Genomic DNA, 20,343 nt, shown 5'->3' on the forward strand with positions numbered 1-20,343 from the left:
AATGGTAAATAGACTGCATTTATATATACTGCCATTTGTTGTCTGGCTTGAGGTGTATGTCGCCTCAAGCCAGATTATCTCGCTGTGTGCAATGAAAATGGGATGGTCTCCTTTCTCATCCGCGCCCTAACACCGTTAGCATTATACATCTAAATAGCATTTAAGCAACAACAACATAAAATACCAATAACTGAAAGAATAGTATAGTACAACCGCATTAGAGTACAATAAGTGCATGCAGAATCCAAAGAAAAACAGGTGTCTTCACGAAGAATCGTCCGGATATTAAGTGGTTTTACAAGCGTGTTCTTTTGTCTTCATCTGTCACCTGCACCGCAGTCATCGTTGTAGTAATGACTTCCATTCTTATACCGAGTGTGCACCTCCCGAAACATTCTCTATGTCGTCTTTGCTCAGACGTTTGGGAGGAGACGGTGGAAACGAGGGTATGCGATTGATAATGACACGGTCGGGAGCATTCTGAATGCGCCGTCAATTTGGTAAATGTGTCTATGGGTTGCCTTGTCACGCGCTTTGCTTCCACACAACACGGACCCAGATGAACGCTAGCAAGCAAACACGAGGCAAGCGGCTCATTTCACAATAGCGACCAAATCTTTATTCTCCCCGCAAGAGCCCTCGAAATAGATTTTTCATCACTGCCCCGTTCTTCTTTTGACGTGGCAAGAAAGAATTAGCAATTTGTATCTATCTTCCTTTTTTTTCCATCTATCAGGCGCTGTACAATGAAACAATGAGCGCACTCACACACTACAAGTGGATCAAAGAAAGTTCTCACAAGAAAGACCCTTTTTTAACGCGGTTCTGGAACAGTGCACTGATGTAAGTAACAAAGGAAGGGGAGACAGGCAGAATAAAGGCCTTGGGTCTCTCCAGGGTAATCACTACTGCCACTGTGTTCGGACTCAATACAATTTTAGAAGCACCGCGTTGGTCTTCGTAGACAAGGGCATCTTCACTTCCTGCCCAGCGGCGAGCGGTAGACCGAGTGGGAGACACACATGACTGACTTAACTAGTAGTGATGTAACGTTCAGCACACACACACTGACACGCAGAGAGACGCACATGCTCACACATACACACACACACACACACACACACACAGGCGCACGCACATGCACGCACACACACTCGCTCACAGACACACACACACACACACACACACACACACACACTCTCACACTCACACACACACACATGCTCACACTCGCACACACGCATGCTCACACACACACACACACACACACACACACACACACACACACACACACACACTCACACATGCTCTCACACACACACACACACACACACACACACACACACACACACACACACACACACACACACTCACACATGCTCATACACACACACACACACACACACTCACACACACATGCTCTCACACACACACACACACACACACACACACACACACACACACTACTTAAGTATTTTGAAGTGAAACTAGCTTTCTGGGTCCTTATCAATCCTCAGAGTTGATCTAGCGTGTGGCTCAGCGATCATCAGTTAAGACTGTGGCAGTATGGGGCTGTTAACAGTTTCACTTAAAAGAGAAGATTGCTTTTTCTCTGAATTGCGCAGTTGCTGTTCGGAGAAATAACCCTGTGTGATTGACAGATTATATCGAGAGACACATATGAATCATACACATCACTCTATGTTGTATAACAGTCATTAGTGGGTCTGACCGGAGAACATTTCGCTCAACATTTTGGTTGCCACATTGTTTGTCAGACTCATTAAGGTCTCTGTGTGACGACCAGAACACCATAAAAACACCCGGTTCAGCACAGCTCTCACCCAGAGGCATAACGGCACATTTTCTTTGAGATTGAACTCACAGGGGTAGTGTTTTGCTCAGTTTTGCTGGTGCCATTTATTACGGTGTTGGTACAACGGCATTAAGTAACAGGTTTTTCTCCTGCCATTGCTCGTTAAAAAACTCAAACGATGATAACATTGTTTCATACAAATTAAATATGTTCAATATGTTATGATTTATTGAAATGTTAAATGCACAAACTCTGAATATAAAATGTCACAGCATACAAAATGTTCAGCAAACCCATACCCTTTGATTAAAATTACATTCAATCAAATTAAATAAACATAATGGCGACATTTATGTAAGTTTAATCAAAGGGTATTAAGGGTGAATGTTCAGCAAACCCATACCCTTTGATTAAACTTACATAAATGTCGCCATTATGTTTATTTCATTTCATTTAATGTAATGGAGACATTGATGTAAGTTTAATACCAACGCCACTCTACTTGAAGACTGGGCTTCTAGCCAAGAAATGTCTCCCACACCTCACTCTCTCCTTCAGGAAAGTCAAATCCTCCCAATCTCATTAGTGAGCGAGTCGGCGCATACTTAAGTTGGCACTCATCAATACGCAAGATTGAAACCTTCGTTCATCCAGGGAACCCGGGCGGTACCAGTCGGATGGGAGCTTTAGAGCTGTACGTTGTAAGCATCAACATTGACACATCCGTGAGAAACTGTTCCCTGTGCGTAGGTTAGCGAGAGAACCCTATAATTTACATCCATTTGACACGCACCTTGGGTTCCCACTCTAACACTCCTCTGCCCGCTTCCAACTGCCTTCCGTGCTTTACTGTTTCACCAGCTCATCCATCTTTCATGAGGAAAATCAAAATGGAGGAGTATCTGGGGGAGAAGATGAACTCAAAACATTCAGGATGGGAAGTTGAAACAGCTACAAGCCAAGAGGATGATGAAGGTCTGTGCTGGAATTGGTAAAAAAACATTATACCATTCAATTGCGTGGGAAAGAAGATTTGTATGAATAGTGGATAGCTATGGGCCCACTGTGCCTGCTAATCACCAGATAAAAGAAAATAACAAAGCCAATTTCAGGATTAGATATTTGAAGTGCGTAGGCCTATGTTGTCTGGGTGTATGTGCCGTATGAACACGGTTATTGAATAACAGACAACATTAACATTGCAAACCATGTCACTATCGACCACCAACAGTACAAAAAACATCACAGAATCCATTGGGGACAAATTCGAATCCATGTCTCACATGACACAGGTGTGTGCATGTGAGAGTGCATGTGCTGCCGGGGGCAGACAACCATAGCAACAAAGTGGAGTTCACGGTCGGGTCACAGTGGATAATGCCTTTAGGAACTTTGGATTCATGTCAAACTGTACTGTGTGCGTTTACAGACGACACACCCTGACAGATGCTGCACTGACCCCGGGCCCCGTCACATCCGTCAGGTTTACAGAAGCCATCATAATGGCTGACAACTTCGACGGTCACCTGGCAATAACATTGTGACCTCAATAAGACGTTACGGTTAGTTGTTGGTTACGCAGCGGGGATGCAGCGACTTCTGGGCGCTCTACTTGGGCCAGGCACCGTGGCATCCTTACTGGACACCGTACAACCACAAACTAATCATCCGCACCCTGTGCTTAGGTTGTCATGCCTATTTATTCCCTCTGCTCCCCTCGCTCCCTGCCGTATCGTCACAAATGTTTGTTGTACGGATTTTGCCAGAATGTGGTTGTCAGTTTCAGGGTTTTTTTGAGACTTGTTTCTCACCTTTATTTTTCCGCGAAAAGCCTGTGTTTTTTTGTACTGCGTCTGTACTTACTTCAGTAAAGGAGTTATTTTGTTTTTACAAATGCATTGCTGCCTGCTGCCTCTTCTTTTGCACCGCCTTTCGATACACACTTTACCCAGACTGTAACAAATAGTACACCAATGGGAATGTCTGTGCCTAAACATAACACCTGCTGTCGGGGTACCCTTATAAATAAAGGGGGAGAACATTTAGGGACAATCCATTCTAGACACTCTCAAAGAGCTCATGCTCTGTTTGATTATACGTCTGATAAAGAGACGTGAGGAGGGGAACTTACGACTTTGAAGTCCTCGGCTCGGCATTCCAAGCCTCTGAAGTGGCAGGAAAGCAGCATGTCGCTGATGTCGTGGCCCGTGCGGTCGTAGAACTCCCGCATGTTGAAGGGCCGCGGCTTGAAGTTGTGGAAGTCCGCTTTGAGCTTGAGGGACTCCAGAACATTCTCCTCCACCAAGTGTATGTCCCGGATCTCATACCTGCGCAGGTGAGGAGCAGGCAAAGAGAGAGAAGGGGGACTGGGGTTAAAAATGACCAGAAATAGGGATTACACTTTCAATATTCCACTTCACTGAGGCACAGACTTCAGCTGTAGTGCAGTGCGTTGACAGTATTTAGCTGTTGCTGCTGATACTGAAGGATCATCAGACACGGTAGCGTCCTTGTGTCTCGATAGCTTTCAGTGTGTTCCTTGCAGCAGAGTGAAGTGAGTGTCCTGGTATATACTGTGTGTATACATATATATGTATAGGTGATGGAGTGAGGCATGCTGTGGCATGTGGTTAAATAGTGCAAGGACAACGCTTCAACTTCAAGTATATTTTGTGATCATTTCGGGTATAAAGGGCTAATGTGGAGTGGACAACGATTTTGGAGCTTGGTCCAGTGTTCAGGAGGTACTTCCCGTAATCTCCCAAAACGGGCTGCATTGTAATCCTTGTGGGCAACAGAGCCCCTTGTTTTTGCCACCGTCTGGCTGAGATTATATTAAATCATTATGGAAAGGATCCCTACAGAGAATTCAAGTTGTTTATTTAATTTTCCTTGTCCAACCAAGTCTCGCTCAATGAGAGTCCAATTGAGTTGTTGGAAAACAATGGGGAAGCAGAGAGTTTGTAGTGTTGGATAAATGAATGCCTAGTTTAGTGTTATCTAAAAGATTTGGGTGAAGGTCAGTTTAGATTGTTAACGACAATAGGGAAATATCCTGAAACAACGCAACGAGATTCCAGAGAGTGACTTCTCCTTGAGAAGACTTGGTTGGACAGAGTAACAAACAGACCAGATCAAGCGAATGATAAAGAAACACATTTTCTTTCTCTGTAGGGAGCCTTTCCATAATGATCTAATATAATCTGAGCCTGACAGTGGTAAAAACAAAGACTATTAGAGGAGGTACATTGACACAGCGCTATTGCCTCAAAGGATTACATTGCAGTCCTGTTTTTTGCAGATTATGGCAGCAGCGTTCTCGCTCAATACTGGACCGATCTCAAAGGTAGTTGTCCCCATCTAAAAATAGGGTCCAGGTTACACTGATTCTCCCTGTCTCCCTGCCTAGCTATGGAAGCATCAAATCCTATACACATTAAACACACCAAATGTATAGCAAGATAATATATATAATATTATATAAAAACACCATATAAATATAATATATTTTATTTAACCTAACCCTACAATCAAAAAAGGATTCCTTTAGTCAGCCGCGTGTTTTATTCATATGCCAGTATAATAGGTTTGTCTTTTCATCCATCAGATCAGAGCCAGTGGAGCTGAGTGACCCCACAAGGGTCAGCCAGCCTACAAAGTACTGAACATAGGAGGCGTGTTGGAGTATTTATTCCGATTGACTCGTGGTCAAGTACAGCAGAGCGTAGAATAATGGGAACCACACACACACACACACACACACACACACACACACACACACACACACACACACACACTCCAGCCTCTCCCTTCACTCCCACTCAGCTATTATTAACATGGCATGATTTTAATAGGCTCTCCAAAAACAGCTGAATAGGATTTTTTTACAGAACACTTACTTTCCCAAGAGGCTTGTGGGTATTTCTGTATGGATGCCAGGAGTATGACTATGAATGTTGGTCCAATCAATATATGGATAATGTGCTATCAAATTTATTTCAGTGATCGATTGGTGTCCATAGGTTATCCATAGCATCCATAATCTGGATACAATGCTTTTATTGATAGAAATGCTTGAATTGTAAATACACGTTCTTTCTTCATGAAATGTAAGGTTATTTTATATTTTATTCATCACACACACACACACACACACACACACACACACACACACACACACACACACACACACACACACACACACACACACACAGGCCCCCCCCCACACACACTCACACAACCCAACAAAACCCATCCAAGGGTGCATGCTGGTCAGGGGGCACTTGAGCTGAACACCCTGGTCTACGTAAAGCTTTATAGCACAACATAATTCACTGACCCACCTATCTCTAAACTGTCCACACCTGGATTTAATATGGCAATCGTTAGAGTGTTTATGGGATAGGAGCAGTGTTGAATTCTAAACAGCTGTGTGTGTACTTTAAATGAAAGTCTAAACAGGTATCAAATCATGGCGGTAAATAACATTACAATATCGTTAAATGCATACACATGATTGTGTTTACACAATTGCTCCTAAGCATTACCTCACCCCCGCCCCCACACACATTTTGTTTACATTTAAACCATGTGTTAGAGACTGTTTGACTTCTATCCTAAATAGGAAATGATGCAGGGGATACCTATCATATACTTAAGCCAAACATTTCAGATCCCATGTCATGCATCTCTCTCTGTCAACCAGATGGATCATACATGATCAAACACTGGTTTCCTTACCATTCTTTCATTGGCCGTGACACGACAAAAAAACAGCCATGTCTTTGTGTCTCATTTAATATGCACGTCAAGGGACATATATACGACTATGAACACCCCAATTAATATGAACGCTGTCTATTCTTTAATAACCATGATTGATTTACCATCATGCAAGCTCCTGAGGCTTGACTGTTCAATTAATAACATCAAAGCAGATTGCCATTACGAAGCAGCTGCAAGTTGATGAAGAAATGCAAAGGGATCACACTCCCTTTAGAGTCTGCCTCCTGTGTGATACGTGCTGCTGTTCCCCCACCATCATAAACTCTGAGCCTGGCTGCACCCATGTGACTTACGGCAGTTGACTTCATATTTACTTTAGTAGGCCTACCCATGCTTTAGAAGAAATGAATGATGCTCGGACCACACTGAACAAATTGGATGTGTACTGTCTGGGTGTGTAGCGTTGGCCTATAGGGGGACTCGGTGAGGAGAAATAACCTTTTAGGAAAGACGTGATTGGTCGAGATCAATATTTAATGAAAACGGAGGTAAGCATAGGCCTACCTCTGATTGAGGAGCGAGAGCAGCTCCCCCGCGTGGTACAGGTCATTCCGGGTCACGCGACTGAAGCGGAACGAGTTTAAGTTGCAGAATGTGACGGCGGGGAACACCATCATTGGGGTCGTGACCTCGTCCAGCTTGGTGACGTGCGGGTACTCCAGGTAGAAGTGGATCCGGTCCACGCACACGTAGAGCAGACACGCCAGGGAGCTGAGGAAGAAGGTCAGCCACAGGCAGCGCTTCACGCACACGCGTTCGTAGGTGAAGATGTGAGAGATTCCGTGTAAGGTCGAGTTGCGGGAGAACACCTCCAAAGAGGGAGGTTGACGGATGTCCATTTCTTCGGAATCTACTTTGAGGTCCATTTTCCACTCTATGCAAAAAATCCCTCTCCAAATTCTCAAATCAAATAAAAATAAATCCAGAACTTGAATTAATGTCTTCTACTACATATCTCACAGTGGCCCTATAGTCTCGCCATACTTGTGCACTTAAGTTATCCGAATTGTAAACCGGACTTCATACACCTGTGGCATAACCCACCGCATACACCCAGCGATCGGCTATTCCGCCACCGGGCATCGAACGTGTGGACGCGCGCCAGGGATGAGCTGCACCCCAACGATCATAGCGACTCACTCCAAAAAATAGTCCGTGGAGTTTCCCCACGTTTTAATGTCCCGACCACCTCAAAGCTCTCGACTCTATCACATCAAAACAACAACCCACACAACCCAACTCATTGTCATTGTGGAGAACGGGATCCACGCGCGCCCGTCCATCTCCGTGCAGCGGGCTGCGCTCCCGTCGCTCCCGGATATCCTAATTGACCGGAATTCCTTAATTGGTAGTCCACAAAAAAAGAGGCAGAAAAGTAGTTTGGGTCGTCTATTGGATCGTAGCTGTTGCTGTGAGTGTCAGTCCATCGGAACGGCCCCTCGCTGACCGCAGATAAAGTGGGAAATGCATAACTATTAAATCAGACATGTATGAGGTTCCCGCTCGATACCGTCGTCCGTGGTGCGCGCGGGTCTTTGGGTGACGATCAGGTACCGATCTGGTATCTTTAAACGTCGCTGCTGCGGCTGTCATCACATCGAGAGCGCGTCTGTGCCTGGCAGCCCAGGAGCGAGCGGGAGTGCCAGTGTGTGTGTGTGTGTGTGTGTGTGTGTGTGTGTGTGTGTGTGTGTGTGTGTGTGTGTGTGTGTGGACGAGTGGTCTGGCTGGCATTCACTGTTAAGCTCTTGGTTATTATAGGCTATAGTAGTGATACATTGTCCGCACACATGGAATAGACCATGTGGGCTATAGCGGGGCTTGGAATGAATGAGATAACCGTGGAGATTAGAGGGGATATGTAGAGATACAATGTTGAATGGGCAATGTATAAAAATACAATGTTGGATAGGCAACAACGCCGGGGGCATGAGGGTTGATTTGGAACAGCAGCAAAATTAAAAAATATATCTTATATACAGATCAATTAATTTAACACATAGGCCTACATATTAACTCAGGAAATATGTAAAAATAATGAAAACATGTCAGTTCTGCTCTTTCTTGCCTCTTGAGGGGTCACCAAAGATGTGTAATCCGGTTAAACAACAGCAAAAGAAGACAACAAACGCTCTCCGTGGTGCTGATTCGGCAGGTCACTCAGATTGGGCCAGATTTACCGCCCATTCTGGCCCAATCTGGCAACAATGGTCTCTGCCCCTGTGGTTCTTCTCCGGGCCGGCAGGGGGCGCCGGGCGCAGCGCTGTACTTAGCTGCTCCAAGAAAACCTAAGCGAGAAATAAAATGGCGCTGCACGCAAGCGTAACACATTTCTCTCGACTGACGGGACGAATTATTGGCTCCTTGTCAGTCAAATGCACGCGGAATACAACACTGCCCGCAACAAGGCGGTATATATCTAGATCAACTGGAAATAGTGAGTGATTCGTCTTTTGCATCTAAGCGTCCTCTGAGGACCTTGATCGCCCCCCGCCCCGTCCCGTCACATGCATACTTCAGCGTAAACAAGGTCCTATTGACCAGGAAACTTCACTTTCTCTGTTAATATCTCATATTAACGAGCTCATATTTCGTCTTCGTCCTGAATGTCAGTAGATATAAAAAAAATAACAACTAAACAACCGTTGTTGTGAGGCTAAAATAGATTTATGATGTAAATCAGACGTGTTGTTTGATAACAACCATCCAGTCAGGAAGGGGTGTGCGGAGGAACTGAGCACACAGACCAGATCAAGGGTCCTGGGTCAGGTTACTGTGTGGGTAGTCAATGTCAACCACTCTTGCTTCCTTGCCCTAATGGGATATTTAGGCCACCGTGTTTATTGTACATGTTTAATTATGCTTTTGGGTGTACCGATATATATATGGATATACCATAAGAACATGTAAATAATTGAACCTATTCACTATACCCATGAACAAAAAAAAAACGTAAACAAAACATGAACATTGCCTTGTTGTTATTCGCTGCAGGCCTACAGTTCAGACTGGACGAGCGGACGGCACACAGCAGTCTGGACCTCTTCAAGAAGGACACGGGGGTCATCTACCGCATGCTGGGCCTGGACCCCAGCAAGGTCCAAGATAACCCCGAGCGCTTCCGCGACTGGGCCGTGGTGTTCGGCAGCGAGAAGATCACTGGTGGCCGTCACTACTGGGAAGTGACGGTCAAAAAGTCCCAAGAGTTCCGCTTGGGCGTGGCCGAGGCAAAGATGGCCCGGGAAGATTGCGTGGGGACCAACGCCACGTCCTGGGTGTTTGGTTACGCCCAGAGGAAGTGGTCTGCCATGACCAGCAACAAGATGGTCCCCTTGCAGCTCGTTGGGAAGCCTGAGCGCGTCGGTGTGCTGCTGGACTACGAGGCCGGCCTGCTGGCATTGGTGGACACTGAGAGACACAAGATCATCCACAGCCTCAGGGGCCGCTTCAGGGGCCCTCTGTGTCCAGCCTTTGGACTTTGGGACGGGGAGTTGCTGACACACTCAGGCCTGGAGGAGCCAGAGAGCTTGGCGTGATGTGAATATGAGACGGGTTCATACGAATTCAAAGTCAATTCATTTCTTGGAGCGCATGATAATAAAGAGAGGACCTGTTTTGGCAGTATTTCAAACAAACAAGTAGGGTTAGGGCTACTAATCTGTACACCTCACTTTATAATCGCAATACAAGTCCAGTGTGTTCACAATGTGTTGCACCATTATGTAATGTATTCAGTTGATCATTCATACATTCTCAGGCCATCCAGTGTGAAAGCTATTTTTATGTATGCCTTTATGTATGTAGCTTATGTAGTACCAATCGAAACAATGTGAGAAATACAATAATTTTATGGAGTGTTCTTTTTTTTGGGTGGAGGGATGGCTAACCGACAAGTGTTAATGTATACGGTTGTCACTATATATGACAATGTAAAATAAAGATATCATTGGAAATGCTCTGTCAATCAGATTTATTACCACATTTACATTGTGATTTCAAAGTAAGTCTTATTGGATTCCAATAATTTAATTTACAAATCACGCAGGCCAACACAAGCCATCAACTTTGTTAAGCCCTACCACCAAGGTGACAATCATGAATCCATACTGAATAGAAAGTGTCAATGCTTGCTGGAATAAATAAACAAATGAACAAAGCATCATATTCATATTTACATCAGTGATATTCGGCATTAAAAGTCTGCTACCAAAGAAAGAAGTTAATCAAACACATTGACATAGTATGCAAAGCCATGCTAATAAATGTAATTCCCCTCCTTCCTAACCAATATACAAAAGTAATTCACAATGTACAATCTCTGAACTGGGAGGCCTCACACTTCCCTAAATGTGCGCTTCCTAATTTAAGACGTACCCAAATAATCTTTGGCCGATCGTCGTCTGAGCTGCCCCTGACGACTGCATCAGGTATTTTATGTTGGACAGAATAGAAGCTCTTTCCATGTTCTATCACACTCCTGGCCTCTCATTTGGCTCAGACCACAACCTTCACGGTGTCCAAAGTGGTCTTCTGCTCTTCAGTTTCAGGCTGGGCCTCGGTGTCAGAATACCCTTTCTGGTACTCCTGCAGGACTGCAACCACCCCACTGTGGCCAAACTGCAAGGCGTCGTCTAGAGGGGTGTTTCCCCACCTAACAAGACGCACAAGATACATTTTAAGAGTTAAAAAATGTCAGACTGCTGTACATCCAGTGAAGATTCCATACATAAATCAAAATTACCTGTCTTTTACTTGCGGGTTCACCTTACAAACTTCGGTTAGAAACGTGACTACATCCTGATGACCTGCAAGATATGAACACAAAACGAAAAATAACACAGCCTCTAAACAAAAACAGTGCCGATATAGTTCTTCTATTTCTTCAATATTAGTCTTTCTATTTCTTATTTATATTAATAATAATGACGAAGATGTACCTTCGGCAGCAGCGACGTGGAGGGCAGTACGGGAGTCATAGTCCCTGTCCTCCATGTTTACCATAGAGAGAGCAAACCTAGAGACGGAGGAGGAGAACAGATGGACGACGCACACGGAGCGGTTCAGTCGAGGGACGGTTGGCAAACAGTGGCAGGACTGTCCAGCTGACTGCCCTTTGAATGACAAAGCTCCAAGGATAACACCTTGTAGGTGGATTATCTTTCACCAGAACTCCTGGTGATGGTTTAAGGTTGTGCACCACTGACCTTCTGAGAGCCGAGACGTCTCCACCGTAGGCCGCGAACATCAAGTTGACCACAGACTTGTGCTGATAGAAATGGACAGGCAAACATGGTGCTGAGTAGGGTTCATGATTCATCCGTACTGTGCCATGCATATAGTCCTGAAATATATGTGTGCGTGTGCGTGTGTGTGTGTGTGTGTGTGTGTGTGTGTGTGTGTGTGTGAGTGTGTGTGTATGAGAGGGGAGAGACTGTACTGTGTAGGTCTTACTGGGTCATCATCGGATCGTCTTCTCGGATCGTGCTTCTTGGTGAAGTGTCTCAAGTTGTCATAGTTGTGAAAGTTGAAGTATGACACCAGTTCCTGTACAATAAAAAAGTGAGCATTAAAAAGCAATGAAATTATAGCATAAAAGCATGTAGAATTTAAGATATATAAAAAAGGGCAAAACTATATTATTATGGACCTTTATCGTTCGATTTTTATAAACGTCAAAATGTGTATCTGACCTGACAGAAGTGAATACCGCGAACACTGTTGCCGAGGCGATCTAGGGGTGGGGACCAGCACATCATTCCCATGACATTAGGAACCACCAGCAGCACCGCACCAGAGACACCAGATTTAGCAGGCAGGCCCACCTACCGGAGGAAATAAGCGAATTAAAAGGACATCTCGGTGAAGATATTGTTTTGAATGACATAGATCTGAAAAGAAATTGCCAGAAATTCTCGAGGGATGCTCACGTGGAAGGCAAACTGTCCAGAGAAGTCGTACATGCCACAAGAGTGCATGAGGCTCAGGGTGTTCCGGACAGCTGCGGCGCTCAGAACACGCTCTTCTGTGATTGGACAGATGCCCCCGTTGGCCAAGGTGGCGGCCATGACACTTGCCGACTCACAGTTCACCTCAATGGAGCAGAGCTGGAAGGGTGAGCAGAAGGAAGGCGAGCAGCACTCAGTGAAGCAGAGAAAGACACACAGGAGGTTAGAGGTCAAAAAGTCAGACAGTGTCCTCTCACCTGGAAGTAAAAGTCTAGGGCGGCTGTCATGTCTGCGTTGTCCGGAAAGCACTGCAAAAGATCAACGTTCGTACAGTTCGTACAAAGTTAGTGTACTTATGTTCTTATGTTAAATATTTTGTTCAATTATTAACAACAGCCAGCAACCTGTACATAAACAAACCACACTCACCTTTTTCTCTTTGAGATAGTAACCGATTGCATAATTCCGGTCTCCAGTCTCCTTTTCTGACTGAAATCTGCAGAGTGAATAATATATTATTTGAGATTGTGGTTCGTTTTCAAAACCAGAGGAATTGTGGTATGTTTGATATGACAGTAACCAACGCTCACGTTGCATTGCTGAAACCCACAAACTCTCCACCAGCTGTTCTTTTCAAATACTCCATAACCTGCAATGACGACACAAAGATAGTGTTGCATTTTAGTATACAAACAGCCATAAAAAACCCTATTCCAGTATATTAAAAGGCAGGGACATTTCTCCAAATCGAAACGTATTTACGTACATGGTCGAACCTTTCGGCCTTCTTTGAAACAGGCTGTGAAAAGATAAAAACAAAACATGTTCAGTTTACCCTGGAGGTTAATCATTCCCTCGTCCTACAGAGGGCAGTGTTCTCTGACGTCAAGCCTTGGCATCTATTCTCAGGGGCATGTGGGTATGACGGTTCAGCGTCGTCTATCAGTCGGCAAAGCATATGTTAACTGTGTGACATGTCTTTAAAACTTGAGGTTATTGCTCTGCTTGAGTTTCAGGGCTAAGATCTTTGCCAAGTTGTAAGGTTTCCAACCTGGGGGGGCGCTGAATTTAATGAGCACACTGGTAAAGGTTCCCAATATCAAATATACCCTGACCTTTAAATATGTTCTTTGACTAAAGTTAGACGAAGAGGTTCAGTCGCGTCACTTCACACACAGAAATCCCAATTTGTTTTTTTAACATTTGCTTGTGCATGTGTGTGTGTGTGTGTGTGTGTGAGCGTGTGCAAGCTTGTATAGTCCTATTGGAGGACAATCATTGACGCACACACACACACACCTTGCCGTGTCCTGGGTTTCAATTGGCCAGACTTAAACACACGCCCAGCACATCCCCAATGTTAAAAACCATGCGATGCTGAACCTGACCCACATATGATAAGAGCCCTATTTGTCCTGTGGGCTGGAAGGGACAGGCAGCATGAGATAGGGGAGCTCAGCACTGAAGACTTGCCTACCCAAACGACAAATACCCTCCACCAATATGTTCTAGGTTTTAAAAGTTGGCCAATGTCTTGTCAATATTGACAAGGTAGAAACCATGTCATCCTGTTCTACTTTGATGGCTGTGTTCTGTTGGCTCTGTTGATGTTTGATATCTTCCCATACAAAAAATATGTTTGTGATGTAAATATTCAGCATGCGGTATCTGTGGGATTGTTGTCAGATGCCCATTGTTTCATACCATGCTGTGTCAAAAAGTATGATGGAGCTTTCATTCACATAAACCCCCCCATTATTTCGTCATGATTCTCTTTCTTTTATCACCTGAACAGTAGATGTATTTGATTGTACCTTTATTAGAGAGCTGACAACGATGGCTCCGGCATTCACCATGGGGTTGTGTGGCTTATCTGCCCAGGGGAGGGAGAATAGGTTATTAGAGAGTGAAAGGCACAGGGTCCATTAACTACAGAGATCCCAGCGAGAGAGCCGGCCCGATTGGGTTTCTTTGCTAAACTGCTGCCATAATGGAAAAATGTTTTAGTGACAAACTGAAATGGTTATGCCAGTAATAGATGCACTAGTTGATCGAAATGTATTATTTTATGTCTGCTTCCTGTGCCATTGACACACTGGTACTCATGTAAACCATAAGACTGGGTTGTATTCCCATGGGTGTAAAGTAACTTATTAATGACAACAACAACAATAACAACAACAATGTAATTCATTGAAGGATATCTCAGCGAAGCCCACTACTCCTCCAGCTTGTAGCTTAAAATAACCTGGATATATCTTTAGTCAATGATGAGGGATATTGATTAAAAAAATGTTATCAATAAAATCACATCCTATAACTGATATATTCTACAAATAAAAATAATCTGGCCAGCCAGGACCCCAAGCCATCCGAGCGACACTAGTTCAGGACAAAAGGTTGAACAGCCAGTAGGAGTGGACAGAACACTGCTATTTCGTTTTGTGAATCCTACTAACTGGGAGGCTGGCTCAACCTTAACCTCCTTCAATAAAAACAACGACAACAACAACAACAGATTCCTTCCTATCTCATACTACATCTCTTCCATTCCGCGCTAGGACAAATCAAGCTAACTCCAAAGTGTGCCATGTCCTTCATCCTCACCTTCGTCGTTGAGCGACAACTTGTTGAACTTGAGGCCGCTGGGCTCCTTGTCCACGTAGCGGTGCACGTGCTGCGAGCCCAGCTCGTGGATGGCGATGGCATACTCCAGAGGCTTGATGCATGACTGCAGACAGAACGGAACCTTGGTGTCACCCACAGAATGTCTACACCACGCCAGGAGGACATATAGAGCAACACCAATGCATGGGATGAGTGTTAGCGGCACAGTCAGGGAGAGCGGGCGAGGTACTCTGCGGTTCGCTCATTTTTTTTTGTTTTTCTCTCCCTCAACGTGCAAAAAGAAAAATGAACGAAAAAAAACAATGAAATATGAGATGATGATTGTTGTTGATGGTGCCGATGAAAGTTTGCGTTTACCTTTGCCCGTCGACTGTGCATAGAGACACACCCCAAAGGTCGGGGCTGAACTTGGCCAGCTGGGGAATGTAGTCGGCTACCTGTATAAGAAACGGAAAGGCAGTGATATTATGAGGGCTCTCGATGAATAGGTACATGTGTGACTGTGTGTGTGTGTGTGTGTGTGTGTGTGTGTGTGTGTGTGTGTGTGTGTGTGTGTGTGTGTGTGTGTGTGTGTGTGTGTGTGTGTGTGTGTGTGTGTGTGTGTGTGTGTGTGTCCTCACTTGTCCTGAGTCCTGCTTTTGCGCACTGTCGAACAGCTTATTTATCTGCTGGGAAAATTCCAGAAAGTCTGGAATGATGAATTTCTTTTTAAAGGCCTGGGTCAGTAGTATGATGCTGCTGCCAACACATCTGAAATACAACACAATACATACAATGACACTTCATACAGGACATCATCAACAATAACATGGTAACATGGTTGTAGTGAGGTACTGCCATACATCCTTATTGACAGGGGGTCAATTCCACATTCTTATGTTTTTCAGTTTTACATTTATTCTTTCAAATGTTTTGAATTTGAAATGTTTGATTAAATAATTAATTAACAATCTCAGTGAGATAGATTTGTTGTAGAAATAAAAGAAAAGATAGACGTCACTATTTCCAAAGGGCTATTTAGAGGCCCCAACTTATTCTCTAAGAATGCTGTCCGGCGTGGCTATGCCAGGCAGACGTGTGGGTGTGTGTAGACTCATGAGCTTCCAGTAAGTTCACACTCCACTCACCTACCACCATTACCATCGAAGATGATGAATGCCTGAGGCATTAAAGTAAATGATTCTGCTATCACAGCAGCTGGGAAGAGTGAGACCTTTTTAATTAGCTGAGCCTGCTTATATAATTGGCGCTGTCTGAAATTGAAAGGAAAATTTTCTTTTTCTTTTTACATACTATACTTTAGCCATACCCCCTCCATGTCCTGTGTGTGTGTGTGTGTGTGTGTGTGTGTGTGTGTGTGTGTGTGTGTGCGTGTGTGTGTGTGTGTGTGTGCGAGTGCGTGCGTGTGTGCATGCGTGCATGCGTGCATGCCCTGATCTGCTTACAGGGTGAGTGTGGGTCTAAGCAGCTGTTGGCTTTAAAACCCCCGACAGTATCAGTCACTTGGATTCATATAACCCGCTGCACCTGATCAGCCAGAAGCCTAGACTACACTGAACCCCAGAGAACCCCCAGGTCAACTAAACCCTGACATGGCTGCATTAGCTCACGTACAGATCAGCGGGTCTCAACTTGTCTAGCCTGAGGACCCCCCACATGTCATTACGCATCAAGTCACGACCCAACAAAAAAATGATTGCGGCACTCAACAATGCCTTCATGTACTGTTAAAAATATGAACAGAAAGCTTCCACAATTGGGGCTGAACTCAAAGAAATAGTTTGCCAGTGAAACAGGAATAATATTGAAACATGCATGGGATTCTTTCTAAAGATTAAAGTTTGGCCTTTTTTCTAGACCCACTAGTTGAGAAACATTGCTTCATATGATCGATGAATTTAAATCCTTTTTTAGTTAGAATTTGTTTGTTGAACCAACACAGAGTGATGTCAACACACAGGTCAGTCCGGGTTGAGAGTCACACCACACAAATTACAACACGACTGACTTCTTGAAGAGCTTCTGGTCCATGACGACGGGTCCGCTGGCCTCCGCTTTGAACTGGCGGATCTGACTGATGCAGTCGTGCAGCCTCGGGTCAGTGGTGAGCAAGCCTGTCTTCCTCAGGGCCTAGGGGCATGCAGGAGAAAACGAAAATCATTTAGAAATCAAGTATGTCAGCAGTAAGAAGAAGTGGGGAAAAGCTCTGACGATTGTCCAAAGGAAACTTAATACCGTCGACAAAGGAATGAGAAGGGGAAGGTAAACAGAATTGTAAAATAAAGATAATATCATGAAATAATAATGAGTAGAGGGCCGACACATGGGTGGAGGAGGGGGTCACACTGACTCACCAATCACAAAGCGGACGTGAGAAGAAACTGTAACTCAACTAGTTAGCTCAACTCCTGACACTCCCATGTTGACAGGAAGTGCATGACAACACGTGTGTCTATTTCAGGGCTCATTATTTGCAGGAGTCTGACCCTCCACTCCCAGGATAGATTCCAAGCTATTTCCATGCAGGGCATATCTGCCCTGCATGGCTCAATGACGGATTCCCATGAGGCCTCAAACGTGCGTGTCGTGGGTTGGTCCTGTTCTGTGGCAATATGTCACCGGGACCCTCTGGTCGGTGTCTCAATGCTTGTCCCGGTGATCGGTAATGATTTAACCCTAGGTTATAGAGTATTCATGGGGTCTAATGGTCAATCGCATGATCATGTCAAATTGAGCACACATTTTAAGTAAATTTGCATTTCTGCATGATCTCCAAGTTAGTAAGAAGTAAAAGGCACAGATGACATGCAGGACACAGGACGCATGGCAGTGATGTTCAAAAAGATACATTGGGTTTATTGTAACACAATGCAGACAATGATGCAATACGATGGGGCTCCATGTTGCCATGGAGGAGTTTACTGCCTGAATGCGTGCTGCGATGGCTGGTTTAAGCGGTGCACATTGCTGACCTAATGTGTAACAGGTGTGCAGCCTCACCCAGCCCCAGAGGCAAAGCAGACTCGGGCCAGGTGAGGCTGCTTAGACAAGCCACCATCCACACACACACACCAAATAACAAACAAAATAGATACAGTACATATTATTATACCGTATTCTCTGATGGTATTCAGGTTCCAGCTTGCGACACGCTACAGGTTTTATTGGGCTCAGTTTTCCCCCTGGTCTCCTGAACAAACACACGTCTTTGGTGTCATCACCAGCCACCGTGTTGACCCAGGTTAGTTCTACTAGAGCTGCTCTTTCATACACACATGGCTGCGTTACCACAGAAGCCGTGGTCGTGCATTAGTCAAGCTTCCTTTTCAGGGGTTTGAAACAATTTGCCTCCTTTTAGAAGTAATATGCGGCCATAAAACAAAGCAAACAACAAATCACTTTAGGAAGAGCCGCTTAAAAGATTTAGAGTCAGGGCTTGTATTCACAGGGTAGGATGAACACAGCAACATGCCTCTCTGGAGTTTAAATAGGGCTAGCTGCAGTCATCCCAATGGTAAATAATGGACCCCTGGCAACACAGGGGATGCGTGACTTAAGAGCCAGGTGCAAATAGTGCGGATGAACTACTTTGCACCTCTTAAAGGCTTGTGTGTGCATGAGTCCCGAGCACAGCTACAATGCTGTGACAACATACCTATCAGCTTACCACACATTAGTAAACAGCACTATGTCCAGCTGAGCTTCATCTGCTGGACCTTCATTGTTTCATAGCAAGTTTGTTTAATATCTTTTAAACAAATTGAAATGGCTTTTATCATTTTAACTTTTACCTGTGGCAGTTATGTCTTTATGAGCCTATTTCATTACAACCATTCATTAAATCATTCCACAACCCTTCATCGTGGAAAGTCCTACTGATTTACTCATTAACTGACCTTTGATGTTCTCCCATAAGAATCACCCAACGTTGCATGGAAGACTGTGCGCGCGCGTGCGCGTGCGTGCGTGCGTGCGTGCGTGCGTGCGTGCGTGTGTGTGTGTGTGTGTGTGTGCCAGTAGTCTTCCTGTGATCATGCTTCATTCATTAAGTGCTTAATGAATAATGCTGTCAAGAGTTCAGCTTCGATGGAAATATTACTGTGGCACTCATTTAGGGCCAATAGGATTGGATTTAGGTATATGAATTTAGTATATATATTTAGGTATTTAGGTTTCACCTACACATGATTGCCATCCATGCCTTGCCATTGCCTTCTTAGGACAATGTGTTTGGACATTCATAACACAGACAAACACGCACACACGCAGACACGCACACACACACACACACACACACACACACACACACACACACACACACACACACACACACACGAAATATAGAGAATGTGTGATGGACTTACAGTAATGAACTGGGGCAGGGGGATGTGGTCTTTGCCATCTGTGATGGTGTAGAAGAGCAGGTCCTCTAGGCCATGTATCAGCCGGTTTCTGTATAAACAGCACACAGCGTGTTCAGGAGGACAGCACAATGTAAACAGCTCCTGTATTGATACAGAAAGCTGTTGGGCAACATGTTGGTGGGGTAAATAAATGTACTGGCATGCATCCACACATTCTGTTCCTAACATCACTAACTCACTTGTTCAACAACACAATCGACTTAAAAAGTGACACTTCATCAGCTTTCATCATTAAGCTTTAATCAATAATTATCAAACCATAAGTAACTTACACATAACTAAACCAACCTTTTGGTATCATGCGTAACGTCCAATCATTCTCAATAACCTACTTGCCCCGTTGTTTTTCTTCGTGAGACGTCTGATGAAAAGATCGCTGGATCTGCGATGCTGAGCTCCACCAGAACAGCTGCCCGGGATGTGTCCTGTACAACGCCGTGTTTTCAACGCCAACCCGGGCAGAGTTTCCAGAATTTTTAAGTAACAGAAGGATCCCTCTATTAGTGGTCCGTAGACCTTTAATGCAGTGCATTGTTGTGCGAAGGGGTCACTTCAATAGTACACACAGAACGAAAGTGCAGGTGACAGCGAGTACTAGTCGTGGTGGTGGTGGTGGTAGTAAAAGTGACAGATCAGATGCCTTGGGTCATGAACTAATCTGGCGGGGGCTTCCTGACGTAAGGCACAGTTGCTTGGGGGCGTGGTTTTGAAGGACACATGTTAGTGAGCTTTTGGACATATTATGCAA

At 44.6% G+C, this 20,343-nt stretch overlaps 3 protein-coding genes across 3 annotated transcripts in view; 1 reads left to right on the forward strand and 2 right to left on the reverse strand.

The window, feature by feature from the left end:
* The window catches only part of LOC311360226 (acid-sensing ion channel 1-like), a gene marked incomplete at both ends in the record, with an annotated part of 29,670 nt that extends 22,203 nt beyond the window's left edge, over window positions 1–7,467 (reverse strand). Inside the window, 2 exons of the mRNA XM_084480316.1 lie at window positions 3,948–4,143; window positions 7,106–7,467. Of these exons, the coding sequence (XP_084336442.1) occupies window positions 3,948–4,143; window positions 7,106–7,467 (558 nt within the window). The remainder of the gene's footprint in view (window positions 1–3,947; window positions 4,144–7,105) is intronic.
* Window positions 7,468–8,902: 1,435 nt separating this feature from the next.
* spryd4 (SPRY domain containing 4) lies at window positions 8,903–10,556 on the forward strand (the record flags this gene model as incomplete). The annotated part of the gene is made up of 2 exons (XM_084480160.1): window positions 8,903–9,035; window positions 9,593–10,556. The coding sequence occupies 2 exons, from the start codon at window positions 8,903–8,905 to the stop codon at window positions 10,132–10,134; spliced, it is 675 nt and encodes a 224-aa protein (XP_084336286.1). The 3' UTR covers window positions 10,135–10,556.
* On the reverse strand, window positions 10,554–20,237 carry gls2a (glutaminase 2a (liver, mitochondrial)). Its single transcript, XM_084480159.1, has 18 exons — window positions 19,928–20,237; window positions 19,536–19,623; window positions 17,180–17,301; window positions 15,792–15,921; window positions 15,529–15,608; window positions 15,151–15,314; window positions 14,358–14,416; window positions 13,310–13,342; window positions 13,134–13,192; window positions 12,973–13,039; window positions 12,801–12,851; window positions 12,526–12,702; window positions 12,289–12,420; window positions 12,050–12,142; window positions 11,803–11,864; window positions 11,536–11,612; window positions 11,340–11,403; window positions 10,554–11,249 (listed from the first exon to the last, which is right to left on the reverse strand). The coding sequence occupies exons 1-18, from the start codon at window positions 20,125–20,127 to the stop codon at window positions 11,093–11,095; spliced, it is 1,815 nt and encodes a 604-aa protein (XP_084336285.1). The 5' UTR covers window positions 20,128–20,237; the 3' UTR covers window positions 10,554–11,092.
* Between the last annotated feature and the right edge of the window lie 106 nt (window positions 20,238–20,343).

Source organism: Micromesistius poutassou (assembly GCF_964030765.1).
Source record: "Micromesistius poutassou genome assembly, chromosome: 15".
In the NCBI taxonomy this organism is placed as follows: domain Eukaryota; kingdom Metazoa; phylum Chordata; class Actinopteri; order Gadiformes; family Gadidae; genus Micromesistius; species Micromesistius poutassou.

Bases quoted from the DNA above. Each gene is read 5' to 3' on its own strand.
- gls2a (XM_084480159.1), bottom strand. From the start codon at position 20,127: ATGCACTGCATTAAAGGTCTACGGACCACTAATAGAGGGATCCTTCTG. The intron at 13,193-13,309 runs GTACGTAAATAC...TCGTCATTGCAG, and splicing joins AGGCCGAAAGGTTCGACCAT to GTTATGGAGTATTTGAAAAG. The intron at 11,250-11,339 runs GTAATTTTGATT...GCGTCTTGTTAG, and splicing joins AACCCGCAAGTAAAAGACAG to GTGGGGAAACACCCCTCTAG.